Source organism: Saccoglossus kowalevskii, chromosome 22 (assembly GCF_978046115.1).
Source record: "Saccoglossus kowalevskii chromosome 22, keSacKowa6.1, whole genome shotgun sequence".
NCBI lineage: Eukaryota > Metazoa > Hemichordata > Enteropneusta > Harrimaniidae > Saccoglossus > Saccoglossus kowalevskii.
Window position 1 is genome coordinate 12,285,793 of NC_140662.1, and position 14,873 is coordinate 12,300,665.

General features: G+C 37.8%; 1 protein-coding gene across 1 annotated transcript; it reads right to left on the reverse strand.

The window, feature by feature from the left end:
* Positions 1-5,411: 5,411 nt before the first annotated feature.
* Positions 5,412-9,747, reverse strand: LOC146729008 (polycystin family receptor for egg jelly-like). Its single transcript, XM_085495749.1, has 8 exons — positions 9,583-9,747; positions 9,296-9,466; positions 9,043-9,203; positions 8,293-8,875; positions 7,751-7,874; positions 7,390-7,496; positions 6,308-6,473; positions 5,412-6,109 (listed from the first exon to the last, which is right to left on the reverse strand). The coding sequence occupies exons 1-8, from the start codon at positions 9,745-9,747 to the stop codon at positions 5,412-5,414; spliced, it is 2,175 nt and encodes a 724-aa protein (XP_085351875.1).
* Positions 9,748-14,873: the final 5,126 nt, after the last annotated feature.

Sequence of the window (14,873 nt, forward strand, 5' to 3'; positions counted from 1 at the left end):
CTTAGTATGCCAGGGCAAGTAGTGCATATGCTGAGTTGGTAAGCAAAGGCTAGTATTGCATATGCTGACTTGGTAAGCTAGGGCTAGTAGTACATATGTTGAGTTGGTATGCCATGGCTAGTAGTGCATATGCTGAGTTGGTAAGCAAAGGCTAGTAGTGCATATGCTGTCTTGGTATGCCAGGGCTAGTAGTGCATATGCTGACTTGGTATGCCATGGATAGTAGTGCATATGCTGAGTTGGTAAGCAAAGGCAAGTATTGCATATGCTGACTTGGTATGCCAGGGCATGTAGTTCATATGCTGACTTGAATGTCAGGGCTAGTAGTGCATATGCTGAGTTGCTAAGCAAAAGCTAGTAGTGCATATGCTAAGTTAGTATGCCAGGACTAGTAGTGCATATGCTGAGTTGGCATGGCAGGGCAAGTAGAGCATATGCTGAGTTGGTAAGCAAAGGATAGTAGTGCATATGCTAAGTGAGTATGGAAGGGCTAGTAGTGCATATGTAGAGTTGATATGCCAGGACTAGCAGTGCACTTCCTGAGTTGGTATGGAAGGGCTAGTAGTGCATATGCTGACTTGGTATACCAGGGCTATTCGTACATATACTGACTTGGTATGCCATGGCTAGTAGTGTATATGTTGATTTGGTATGCCAATGCTATTATTGCATAAGCTGAGCTGGTATTCCAGGCTTAGTAGTGCATGTGCTGAGTTGGTAAGCTAGGGCTAGTAGTGCATATGTTGAGTTGGTATGCCATGGCTATTAGTGCATATGCTGAGTTGGTAAGCAAAGGCTAGTAGTGCATATGCTGTCTTGGTATGCCAGGGCTACTAGTGCATATGCTGACTTGGTATGCCATGGCTAGTAGTGCATATGCTGAGTTAGTAAGCAAAGGCTAGTATTGCATATGCTGCCTTGGTATGCCAGGGCATGTAGTGAATATGTTCATTTGGTATGCCAGGGCTAGTAGTGCATATGCTGAGTTGGTAAGTAAAGGCTAGTAGTACATATGCTGTCTTGGTATGCCATGGCTAGTAGTGCATATGCTGACTTGGTATGCCAGGGCTAGTAGTGCATATGCTGACTTGGTATGCCATGATTAGTAGTGCATATGCTGAGTTGGGAAGCAAAGGCTAGTATTGCATATGCTGACTTAGTATGCCAGGGCTAGTAGTGCATATGCTGAGTTGGTAAGCAAAGGCTAGTATTGCATATGCTGACTTGGTAAGCTAGGGCTAGTAGTACATATGTTGAGTTGGTATGCCATGGCTAGTAGTGCATATGCTGAGTTGGTAAGCAAAGGCTAGTAGTGCATATGCTGTCTTGGTATGCCAGGGCTAGTAGTGCATATGCTGACTTGGTATGCCATGGATAGTAGTGCATATGCTGAGTTGGTAAGCAAAGGCAAGTATTGCATATGCTGACTTGGTATGCCAGGGCATGTAGTGAATGTGTTGAGTTGGTATGCCAGGGCTAGTAGTGCATATGCTGAGTTGGTAAGCAAAGGCTAGTAGTGCATATGCTGACTTGGTATGCCAGGGCATGTAGTGAATATGTTCATTTGGTATGCCAGGGCTAGTAGTGCATATGCTGAGTTGGTAAGTAAAGGCTAGTAGTACATATGCTGTCTTGGTATGCCATGGCTAGTAGTGCATATGCTGACTTGGTATGCCAGGGCTAGTAGTGCATATGCTGACTTGGTATGCCATGATTAGTAGTGCATATGCTGAGTTGGGAAGCAAAGGCTAGTATTGCATATGCTGACTTAGTATGCCAGGGCAAGTAGTGCATATGCTGAGTTGGTAAGCAAAGGCAAGTATTGCATATGCTGACTTGGTATGCCAGGGCATGTAGTGAATGTGTTGAGTTGGTATGCCAGGGCTAGTAGTGCATATGCTGAGTTGGTAAGCAAAGGCTAGTAGTGCATATGCTGTCTTGGTATGCCAGGGCTAGTAGTGCATATGCTGACTTGGTATGCCATGGATAGTAGTGCATATGCTGAGTTGGTATGCAAAGGCAAGTATTGCATATGCTGACTTGGTATGCCAGGGCATGTAGTGAATGTGTTGAGTTGGTATGCCAGGGCTAGTAGTGCATATGCTGAGTTGGTAAGCAAAGGCTAGTAGTGCATATGCTGACTTGGTATGCCAGGGCATGTAGTGAATATGTTCATTTGGTATGCCAGGGCTAGTAGTGCATATGCTGAGTTGGTAAGTAAAGGCTAGTAGTACATATGCTGTCTTGGTATGCCATGGCTAGTAGTGCATATGCTGACTTGGTATGCCAGGGCTAGTAGTGCATATGCTGACTTGGTATGCCATGATTAGTAGTGCATATGCTGAGTTGGGAAGCAAAGGCTAGTATTGCATATGCTGACTTAGTATGCCAGGGCAAGTAGTGCATATGCTGAGTTGGTAAGCAAAGGCTAGTATTGCATATGCTGACTTGGTAAGCTAGGGCTAGTAGTACATATGTTGAGTTGGTATGCCATGGCTAGTAGTGCATATGCTGAGTTGGTAAGCAAAGGCTAGTAGTGCATATGCTGTCTTGGTATGCCAGGGCTAGTAGTGCATATGCTGACTTGGTATGCCATGGATAGTAGTGCATATGCTGAGTTGGTAAGCAAAGGCAAGTATTGCATATGCTGACTTGGTATGCCAGGGCATGTAGTTCATATGCTGACTTGAATGTCAGGGCTAGTAGTGCATATGCTGAGTTGCTAAGCAAAAGCTAGTAGTGCATATGCTAAGTTGGTATGCCAGGACTAGTAGTGCATATGCTGAGTTGGCATGGCAGGGCAAGTAGAGCATATGCTGAGTTGGTAAGCAAAGGATAGTAGTGCATATGCTAAGTGAGTATGGAAGGGCTAGTAGTGCATATGTAGAGTTGATATGCCAGGACTAGCAGTGCACTTCCTGAGTTGGTATGGAAGGGCTAGTAGTGCATATGCTGACTTGGTATACCAGGGCTATTCGTACATATACTGACTTGGTATGCCATGGCTAGTAGTGTATATGTTGATTTGGTATGCCAATGCTATTATTGCATAAGCTGAGCTGGTATTCCAGGCTTAGTAGTGCATGTGCTGAGTTGGTAAGCTAGGGCTAGTAGTGCATATGTTGAGTTGGTATGCCATGGCTATTAGTGCATATGCTGAGTTGGTAAGCAAAGGCTAGTAGTGCATATGCTGTCTTGGTATGCCAGGGCTACTAGTGCATATGCTGACTTGGTATGCCATGGCTAGTAGTGCATATGCTGAGTTAGTAAGCAAAGGCTAGTATTGCATATGCTGCCTTGGTATGCCAGGGCATGTAGTGAATATGTTCATTTGGTATGCCAGGGCTAGTAGTGCATATGCTGAGTTGGTAAGTAAAGGCTAGTAGTACATATGCTGTCTTGGTATGCCATGGCTAGTAGTGCATATGCTGACTTGGTATGCCAGGGCTAGTAGTGCATATGCTGACTTGGTATGCCATGATTAGTAGTGCATATGCTGAGTTGGGAAGCAAAGGCTAGTATTGCATATGCTGACTTAGTATGCCAGGGCTAGTAGTGCATATGCTGAGTTGGTAAGCAAAGGCTAGTATTGCATATGCTGACTTGGTAAGCTAGGGCTAGTAGTACATATGTTGAGTTGGTATGCCATGGCTAGTAGTGCATATGCTGAGTTGGTAAGCAAAGGCTAGTAGTGCATATGCTGTCTTGGTATGCCAGGGCTAGTAGTGCATATGCTGACTTGGTATGCCATGGATAGTAGTGCATATGCTGAGTTGGTAAGCAAAGGCAAGTATTGCATATGCTGACTTGGTATGCCAGGGCATGTAGTGAATGTGTTGAGTTGGTATGCCAGGGCTAGTAGTGCATATGCTGAGTTGGTAAGCAAAGGCTAGTAGTGCATATGCTGACTTGGTATGCCAGGGCATGTAGTGAATATGTTCATTTGGTATGCCAGGGCTAGTAGTGCATATGCTGAGTTGGTAAGTAAAGGCTAGTAGTACATATGCTGTCTTGGTATGCCATGGCTAGTAGTGCATATGCTGACTTGGTATGCCAGGGCTAGTAGTGCATATGCTGACTTGGTATGCCATGATTAGTAGTGCATATGCTGAGTTGGGAAGCAAAGGCTAGTATTGCATATGCTGACTTAGTATGCCAGGGCAAGTAGTGCATATGCTGAGTTGGTAAGCAAAGGCTAGTATTGCATATGCTGACTTGGTAAGCTAGGGCTAGTAGTACATATGTTGAGTTGGTATGCCATGGCTAGTAGTGCATATGCTGAGTTGGTAAGCAAAGGCTAGTAGTGCATATGCTGTCTTGGTATGCCAGGGCTAGTAGTGCATATGCTGACTTGGTATGCCATGGATAGTAGTGCATATGCTGAGTTGGTAAGCAAAGGCAAGTATTGCATATGCTGACTTGGTATGCCAGGGCATGTAGTGAATGTGTTGAGTTGGTATGCCACGGCTAGTAGTGCATATGCTGAGTTGGTAAGCAAAGGCTAGTAGTGCATATGCTGACTTGGTATGCCAGGGCATGTAGTTCATATGCTGACTTGAATGCCAGGGCTAGTGGTGCATATGCTGAGTTGGTAAGCAAAGGCTAGTAGTGCATATGCTGACTTGGTATGCCAGGGCTAGTAGTGCATGTGCTGAGTTGGTATGGAATGTCTAGTAGTGCATATGCTGAGTTGGTAAGCAAAGGCTAGTAGTGCATATGCTAAGTTGGTATGCCAGGACTAGTAGTGCATATGCTGATTTGGCATGGCAGGGCAAGTAGTGCATATGCTGAGTTGGTAAGCAAAGGCTAGTAGTGCATATGCTAAGTGAGTATGGAAGGGCTAGTAGTGCATATGTTGAGTTGATATGCCAGGACTAGCAGTGCACTTCCTGAGTTGGTATGGAAGGGCTAGTAGTGCAGATGCTGACTTGGTATACCAGGGCTATTTGTACATATACTGACTTGGTATGCCATGGCTAGTAGTGTATATGTTGACTTGGTATGCCAAGGCTATTATTGCATAAGCTGAGCTGGTATTCCGGGCTTAGTAGTGCATGTGCTGAGTTGGTTGCCATGGCTAGTAGTGCATATGCTGAGTTGGTATGCAAGGCCTAGTAGTGCCTGTTCCCATTGCTATGCTGGGTCCGGTAGTGCATATGCCAATTGATATGGAGGGAATTGTACTGCATTCACCCATTCCTATGCCGCCACTCGTAGTGCATATCCCTTTTGCTATGCAGAGATTAGTATTTCATGAACAGTTTGATATACAGGAATGGATGAGAATATGCCTATTGCTATACAGTATCTTGTATTTTATGATTATGACAAAAACTATGCAGGGATGTGTTGAAACATGAACAGTTTTTTCGACTACAATCTAGGTTTCCTGGCTCAATACTAACATTCTATTAGTGAAATTGAGACGTTGAGATGCAATATTGCATGAAATAATTTCTCTGACCTGCATTGCTCTTGTTAGCAATATTCATCGTGTTAACTTCACAGGCAATCATCAATCCAATCATAGTCACCAATGTCAAGACCATACACAATTCCAACCACTTCCAAAAGTCGCTGCAGAACCGTCGTTTCAAATGTATCATACTTAGCAGGCTTCTGTATGCCATATAACACGTGAAGCCGAATAAGATCACCCAGTAAGTCATCAACGACAGAGATAATGTCTTCGTATCAAAGGCATTCATGTGTCTAACCAGTTTTATATAGCGAGAGTGCTTGGTTTCTCCAACTGCCAGATTCTCAAAAGAACTTGTGACCAAAATAAACATTTTATGAGCTGAGTTGTAGAACATGAATTCCATAACTATGGCTCTGGTATCCCCATCTATCCACATAGCATCTGAAAGATTGTGGACGGTGATGGTAGTATCGTTCAAGGTTTTTCCAAGATAGGCCACGTAACCACCATATCTATAGTTATCATAATTGGATGTTAATTTCAGTGATTTCTCATCAGTATACATCCACGGTGACTCAGATTGACCAAGAGGTAATGTACCCCACTTCCCGTCATACGATTCAGTTATTTCATCTTCTTCGGGAATATTACAACTGTTACGAATGAGTTGATCAATGTCACAATCATCTACAACGAAACACATAAATATATGAACAAATATATAATTATTGAACTCAACAATATTTAAATTGAAATGATATTCAAGTGTAATTTTGATAAAATAACAAACAAAGTTGTTCTCTTTAGCATATCCATAATTTCCTAGCAGACAAATGACATTGTAAAATGTTTATATGAGAAAAAAACGTAATGAATTCCACTTACATTGTTTCTGTCTGATCTGCCAAATTCTTGGTACTCCAAAAAGATGTGTGCTTCCAGTAGTGAAAGGTCCAAAATGATGATACCTTTCATATGGCGTCTCATTATCATACAGTGATGGTGCAATGTCTTTGTCAATCCATTCCCAGAAATGATTCATTGTTTGAACCTGTGATGTAAAAGTAAATTACAAGTGGCTTTTACACAATTATTAAGTGGCACATTGTTGCACTGTATAAATATATGTATGAATTAATTGGGCAACTGGAAATTACCCCAAAATAATTGCTACCTACAATACTACTTACAGTTGGATTAGAATTTTTTGACATATAAAATGGTTACCATAATTTGAGAGTACAGTAGACAATTAAATTATTTTGGACTAAGTGGAATAAATAAGAGCTACAAACTATTTCATCAGACGCATCGAGTGGAATGACTTGTGTGACAAACCACGTATAATGTGTATACTAATTACCAAAATGATGAGAGTGTAGTAATAAACCATATCTCGAAGTGGGGAAGAGACACAATCGGGTAATATTAATGACTTATTTTTGGGAAAATCTTTTTGACTATAATTATACTCAGGCTGACAGTATTGAGTATGTATAATTGATTATTCTCCCGTTCTAAAACGATTCTTGAAGTTTCTTTTTTAAAACAATTGCAACCTGAGACGAACTATTCACACATGATAGTAATTAGGAAAATGGTGCACGAACCCGTATATTTCAATAATTCATTTCTTATTATGAACCCATTTCAGTGGAAAGTACAGATGTATTGAATTTAAAGTAATTCAAGTAAAATAAGATAAAGATTTATACGAGTTATACATGCAGTGTTTACTTAAGTATAAGTAATTGGGTGATTCAATGTTTAAGTAGAATAAACATACGATGTACTGTAATGCAAATTAGAACATGGTTACTGAAGCATTATACATTACTGACCTCATTTGCATTTGTATTTTGCAGACTCATGTCTATTGACTTGGTCAAGTAGTACAAATCAGGACTTCTATAGTATCTACTTTGAAGGAACAGTATCATCACATAAAATGTATATACAAAGATTACTCGCAGGATATAATCCATCATTTTCTCGTTGTCACGGCGACGTCTGATGAAACTTGCTTCTTCCTCGTCCAAGATATGAGAAGTAGATTTAACTGAAGTCAGTTCATCTGTAAGGATATTAGAACAAAGACCCATGGAAAGCTATACGGGAAAGGTTAGCAAGCTATTTACCTGGAAATATCAGTTTATTTGTTATCTGTTATTGTGTTTAAGTACTTAAAATAATTCTGATTCTTTATTTCATGTTACGTTATGTGGACTCTGATGTATCACATTTTCAGCATTAGTATCATCCATGCCATTTTAAGTATGTATGTATCAAATGTTAGTCAATAACACCATTATCAAAAAAGTCACTCACCATCTTTCAGATCACTCATTACAGGAGCGTCCACATCACTCGTTTCATTAGATGGAATGAGATCGGCGCCTAACTTGTCAGATCTTCTTGTCAAAATTGAAATTATGACAGCTATAAGGATAGCCTTAAACAAGGAAAGATAAAATAAATCAATTTGAAGACTTATTACGTAATATATGAAATATGTCTTTTCAACCATGAGCATTATCGAGATATGCGCAGTGTAATTGCACCATGATTAAACACATTGTGAAACGCTCTTGTTTTTTCAAGTTATGTAAACTATATTTAATATGCGATCTACCCATCCACATTGCAGTAGCGAAAAACATATTTGGAGCCCGTAAATATGCGATACACCGATCACAATGAGTACAGTAGCGTATTATACACTCACTTAAAAATCAATGCCATGTACCGTGTCAAAATAATTTGTACACAATCACTGGACGTATGGGAACAAATTCATAATTTATTTGGCATTTATCTAATATTCGTCAACAAAGTCGAGGGTTGGTAAGTTTTGTTTCTTGAATACTCACTTTTATAGGATCGACAAGACAGGTTGATTCGAAATATGATGTGATAAACGACAACAACCATTTTTCAGACTGTATTGGTCCCCATTCCATGCTGTATAGAATGATGAAAAACGAAGAGACGAGAGTGACGATGATCGTAATTGTCCACGCAATGTACGCAACCCACCGTGGCAATTTGGCATTCCCAGATTTACGGAACAGTTTCACTATAACCATGTTAACAGGCAACACAATGAGAGCACTGATAGTAGCAACGTAAATCAGACCCAACATTTCAGTCAATATTGGATCACTTCGTACTTCTTCATCATCACTTGTTTTGTAAAACATCGCGTTTGTTAGCATGGCACTGAATATCAACGAGAGGCAACATGACAGACGCTGTACACGCGAAAAGTTGCTTTGTAATGGACGAATTAACAGAGAAATCCACAGATGATCTTCAGTCAGACTCCTTTGGCATTCCCAACCAATGACAGTACCAAGTTTAGCAAGGTTGTCTCGTCCGGCAACTGGCAGACCACGAACAACACTGCCGTCGTCTTTATCAACTGCTAACCATTTCTCGCATGTAAAACGGTACCTAAATGAATAAAGTGTATGCATGTACAATATAAATATATAATGTTGAGTGTGATATTTTTAACCTACAAATATAACTAAATACAAATCAATTAAAACATATATCTATGTTGACAGGAAGTTGTCAAGATTTTATCTAAAAACTAAGTAATATTATTTAGTACTTACGTTTGATTTGTTTGAATATCCGTGACATAGACACGTTCTAAATACCATGATGCATAGCTACCACGACCTGATGAATCATGCCAGATTCGTAAGTAAAACAAATCTCCCAGGCATTCTGGCACTGTGAGTTTGTAACGATTGACACTCCCACACAGGAATTTCTAATATAAAGAACATTGAGTAGATAAGTTATACTTTATATCCAAATAATGTTTATTTAATTGACAAGCCCAATTCACAAAAATAATAATACCTTTTTGCCATTATCCATTAAGCAGCGTTCACCTGTTGAAGATTTTTCACCATGAAGGCTAAAAGCAATATTCGATCTAGTAGAAGCACCAAGTCGTAACCCGGTACACACTGTGACTTCATATGCATATTTATCATCCGGATTATTGTCTAACAAGGGTGAGGCTTTCCACTATAAGGAATCATATAGATAATGTGTAAATGCACTGCTTCCGTACATGTGACACAAGAATTTGAATAATCGGTGTTTGCACACTATTTTCATCCATTTAATAGTTAGACACTTACTCTTAATACGTCATTCTTGTCTTGCCTTCGTGCATACAGTAATATTACGAAATATAGAACAATGAACATTATGACAGTGCAAAAGGCTGTTGCATTTTCGTCAAGAGTTTTGAATTTCAGAAATACAGTGTCAAAATGAATTTCGTTGACTGGAACATATACCATTGTTGCGAAATTCGTGAGATGGTCACACAGACATATAGTTTCAGACATTGTTGATAATGAACTGACCTGCAAAATATTTTAGAAAAAAGTATTTTAAGAATTAGTCTTATTGAACGTGCTGAAATGAGCTTTCCGTGACACACTTCCATGTTCTGTTACAACAAAGTCTTACCCGGCATCCATTTGACTTCCATGTGTCATCGTCATCATCCCAGAATGAACAACTTGATTCAAATAATTCCATGGTATATGGAAATTTAATGTCATCAGCTGTATAGAGAACGAGAATTAGAAAGCATGCATGTTATTATTATTATTATAAATATGATATGATGTGATTTATAATGCTGTGTCATGTTTAATTGCAATCAGTCAAGGCTTGAATATATTCTCAAAACACAATGAAGTGCATAATGCGGCTCCATAATGACCGATTACAGTTCTAACAAGATCTAAACGCAACCAAAATGTTTTAAACAATACATGCCGCCATTAAATAATCGTGAATTGAAACATGAACCTAATAGAAGTATGGTGGATGTGTAGTGTGAATGCGAATGCTCAAATGTATGGGACGTACGGATGTACGTTCGGATGAACAGGCTCATACATCAATATTGGTCAACCCAATCCCCTTTCGCACTAAATCAATAGTTTGTAATTTGTATTGCTATACTCACTTTTGTCTCTGTTCCCTGCGATCACTATCTCGTATACCCCGGCCTGACTGAGTGTGTTATCTTGTATAAAGAAATCAGCCGAAAAAGTAGTATGGCATTCAGTGTTGTCATATATATCCGTAACATTTGCTGTTGCAGTATACTCATATGTATTTTCTAGGCTCCAGTTAGAATGTTTTAAATATATCGAAATCGTGTCAACGTTGTCATTGGATTGTACAGATAGTTTGAGAGCATTACGAACATCAGAATGTGGAAAAGTGTGATAGATTGTTCCGCTATAGGTACCATCAACGGTGATAAGTTGTAAATCAGTGTCAATCAAATCGTGTTTGATTGTTATAGTTGATGGATCTTCAAGGTTGTTAACTTTTATGGTGGATCCATTTGGATAATACAAATCCAAAGATATGACCGGAGAATTCACATTGCTTGCAGAAACGTCCCACACAAATGGATTAGAAAGATACTCAATAACCTGCAAAATAAGAGTTTTAATCCACCGTGCACACTTTTGTATATATTTTTGCAACATGTTCTGTTTAGAAGTAACATACATATTCAACATACCCTAGTGCCAATATACCAAGCATCGTCTCGCAGCATGTTAATAATTGGTCGTACTGTGAAATCACCAGTTTCCATTGCAATAACACTTGGCATATCGTGTAATGTGTAACTTTTCAATTGCATCTTGTGGAATCGGGATACGAGCATCACATTTTCATCTCCGGGTAGAATTTTCGCCATGATAACGTGCGACAATTTGTCTTGAATAATCATTACATCTCTTATTATTGTCTCAATCTGTAAGAAATATTACTATACATCAACTACTGTAGGCCTTGAAGTTTCATCACCCAATCATTATGCAAATTTGGAAGCAAATTTACAACGTTATTTAATGCCGTTTAACATTTTGTAAAACCAGAAAAAAAACAACAAAAAAAAAACATTTTAATCAGGTTAACTTTTATCCGAATATATATTTTCGTATTCAAAATGAAATATAGACTATTCAAACTTAGATACGTGCTGAATGACTATTTTCATATAACTGAGGATACTTATGTGAAAATGTTGAAAAACATTGCCATTCTGGTATTTTGTTTACGACCTTATATTATATTATATTCATTTATTCATTCATTCATTCGCCCGTGACCTTAACGATATGCAAATTAAATGAATGTTCATTTACCTGTCCGATAGTTGCCTTTGGAAAGTTATCAAATCCCATATAAACCACTTCCAGTATATCTATGGATTAATTGATTGATAAAATTGATCAGCGCATAAAGACACCAATAAAAATAATTTGCATTTTACAATAAAATTTATTACATACCTTTTGATACAGTCATGACTTCCTCATATGACACAAACTCTTGCTTCCTTAACGATGCCAAGACAACTGCAGACGCTTTCGATGCCGTAGTTAAAGTCATCTGTTAAAAATGTGTACAAAAATAAATATACATTTCAGGACAGTTTGTTACTACTCATATTTGCAATGCAATATAAAAGAAAACTTGCCATTGCAAAATAATTGAAAACTATCATAACACTAGAATCTTATGTCAACTTGTTGAAGTATTTTAACACAGCATTAGTTCAAGACATGAATGAACAATTTTACCATAGCAATCAGTGCAATAATATCAATTTGACCATATTCCATGACTTTATAAACCTTGTATCACTACAAATGACCCGATAACCCCATATTTGCTTTCATATTCGATAGTGTGATGATGTAAACCTATAATAATAAAACTATGCCGAGCATTACACATACTCTTCCAATATTATCTCTTTTAAATATTATAATATGCTTCATGAAATTTATGATTATATTGATAATTCAGTTGCTGATTTATAATTTACCTGATTTTGTATGTTTAAGTTGTTTAGTGTACTGACCACGAGTCGCAATAAAGATGTACACTGAAGCAGAGATTCTTTTGTTGCTATCTTCCTTGATGTAAAACGTATTGCATCTATAATTGTGTCATATATCTGTAAACAGTCGAAATATTATAGAGTCAGTACGTTATAACGTGACTATATAAGATATTCGGTTCATTATTTAGGTCGAGTTTGTTCATAGTGTTCTTACCTGTGAGTAGTCATTTTCAACAATTGTATGTGCATGATCACTTTCCTGGATATAAAAGCAGGTATTATTAATTATTTATTTTCTCTCGCGAATTTGACCATATAATCAGTCTGTCAATATTGAAATTGACGTAATTTCTGTCGCGCCTGTAATGTGTTCATTGCCACTGCCAGTGACATTTAAACATATTAATTCTTTTTGATTTTTATACATTGGATGGAAACGCTTGACGTGAATTTATTTATATCACATTAAAAATTGTACCTACCAAGAACAGTGATAACATTATAGCTTTCTGAATCATCGAAACAGTCATATCATAATGTTTTTCTTCAATGATATTAATATTCCCTGTGTTGTTACTTGGTTCGACCTGTTACATATACACAATATATATAAATTTAGCTTATACTCGCAATACTATATGCATTATGATTACATTATTTATAAATGTATTTTACCTTGATTGTTAGCCTTGTCTCAGAATGTTCTCCAAAGCGATTTTCAACATATAACAACACATCTATGTCATAATTGCTGTCTTGATGTCCAGCTGGCAACATCATTGCTGGCATGAATGCGTCCACTCCATGGTAATAATCATGGGCGATCACTTCTCCATTTGTAGATAAGTGAATTGTATACATCAATCCCGGTGTGTTTTCTCCTTCTTCTAAGGGGTAAGGGTAAGTGTTGGTGTGATCTCTCCAGCCATGACACGAAATGTAAAACAGAGTATCAATAGCTGTTCCTGTAAATGTAAGGCATACCCAAATATGTGTGACTTACATGTTCACATAATTTTACTGTACTTGGGTTCAATATGTTGACCATTTCGACCTGATAAATAAATTACTATTTTTTTATTTCATTAACATTTTTTTTCAAAAGATAACACTATTTTAGCATAACACTCCCAATACTAAAACACAGAAACATCTTCACACATGTTTATTGTATGTGCATGGTAAAATTATATAGTGGCTGATATTTATTTACTTTTATAAGGAGGATACATCTTCCACTGTTCTCTATGTTTACCATATTAATTGGCAAACTTTACTTGAGACAACTCACATGATCACTTATTCATCAAGCGGTTCTAGTCTACCATGTCAAATGAAAACAAGTACCGAAATACAGTTTAGATGACATTAAGATACTGCTATAGTAAGTTCTTTACACATGGTTGGAATAAACAAAATAAAAGCCGACAAGCAAAAGCATGCGTTAATTGTCCTGTTTCTGAGTTTAAAATGTTGGTGATAATATATGATTGTATTATTATGCAGCTTTGTCCTGCTTGTAGGAATAATTTAATGAGAAAAAAAAAACTTTATCAACGTTTGCGTGAGTGATGAATTATATTTCCACAAAGAGCGATTGCGTTTCAATGCCCATGTAAAAATAGTGTTCGCTCAAATTTTATGATGTACGCTACCCTGTTTAAAGGGAAATTCCAACAATAAACTGCCCCATTTGACTACTTGCAATCCTGATTCATATTTAAGTTATGTGTAGAAGAGTTAATTGTAAAAGAAAGCAGTCGAGGTTGATTACCTGAGTCCGGATCCACTTCACAATATCCATCTTTGGGAGCGTTACCTGTTGTCAAAATCATTTCTGAATAACCTTTCGGTCCATTTCTTGCCTGGACATCTATTCTTAATGTGTAACTTACTCCTTGTTCAAACATGTGTTCATGTATAATTATGGATGGACCATGTACTCCTGCAAAGATTGATAATTAATTATTCAAGTATAACATATAAATAATTTGAATCTGAGTGACTTCACAATATAATTAATATTGTTATACATCTGTCACAGTATCGCCATAAGTTACAGCGTGCCGAAATTATACGGTATTTTACGGGGTATTTTCATTCTACCATATTAGAAAATTCGATTTCCAAAAATGGTATGATTACGCGCGTAAGCGTCCTCTAATAATAACATACAAACATGGCTATCACCAGGGTTTGACTGGACTCCACACAAAAAAGTTCGCTGATTCTGTTCTAAGCTTTTTGTTTTGGATTTCGGCATTCCCATGATGTACACTCAAACAGTACGCTGTCATCGACCACCGCTGCGCGCTCGATACTCCCGTTATACTGTCTTCGTGTATACTTTGTGGTATCCTCGTAATAACATGTAATAACATATTACATGACATTATTATTAATCTCAATGTGAGATAAAATGATTTTAAACACAGCAATTGCAAATGCAGACGAACTGGGAGGTTACTGTTCAGCGAGATACAATCACTGGCTAAATCAAGATCTAAGCTACAATCACACATAATTTCAAAAATCTATTTG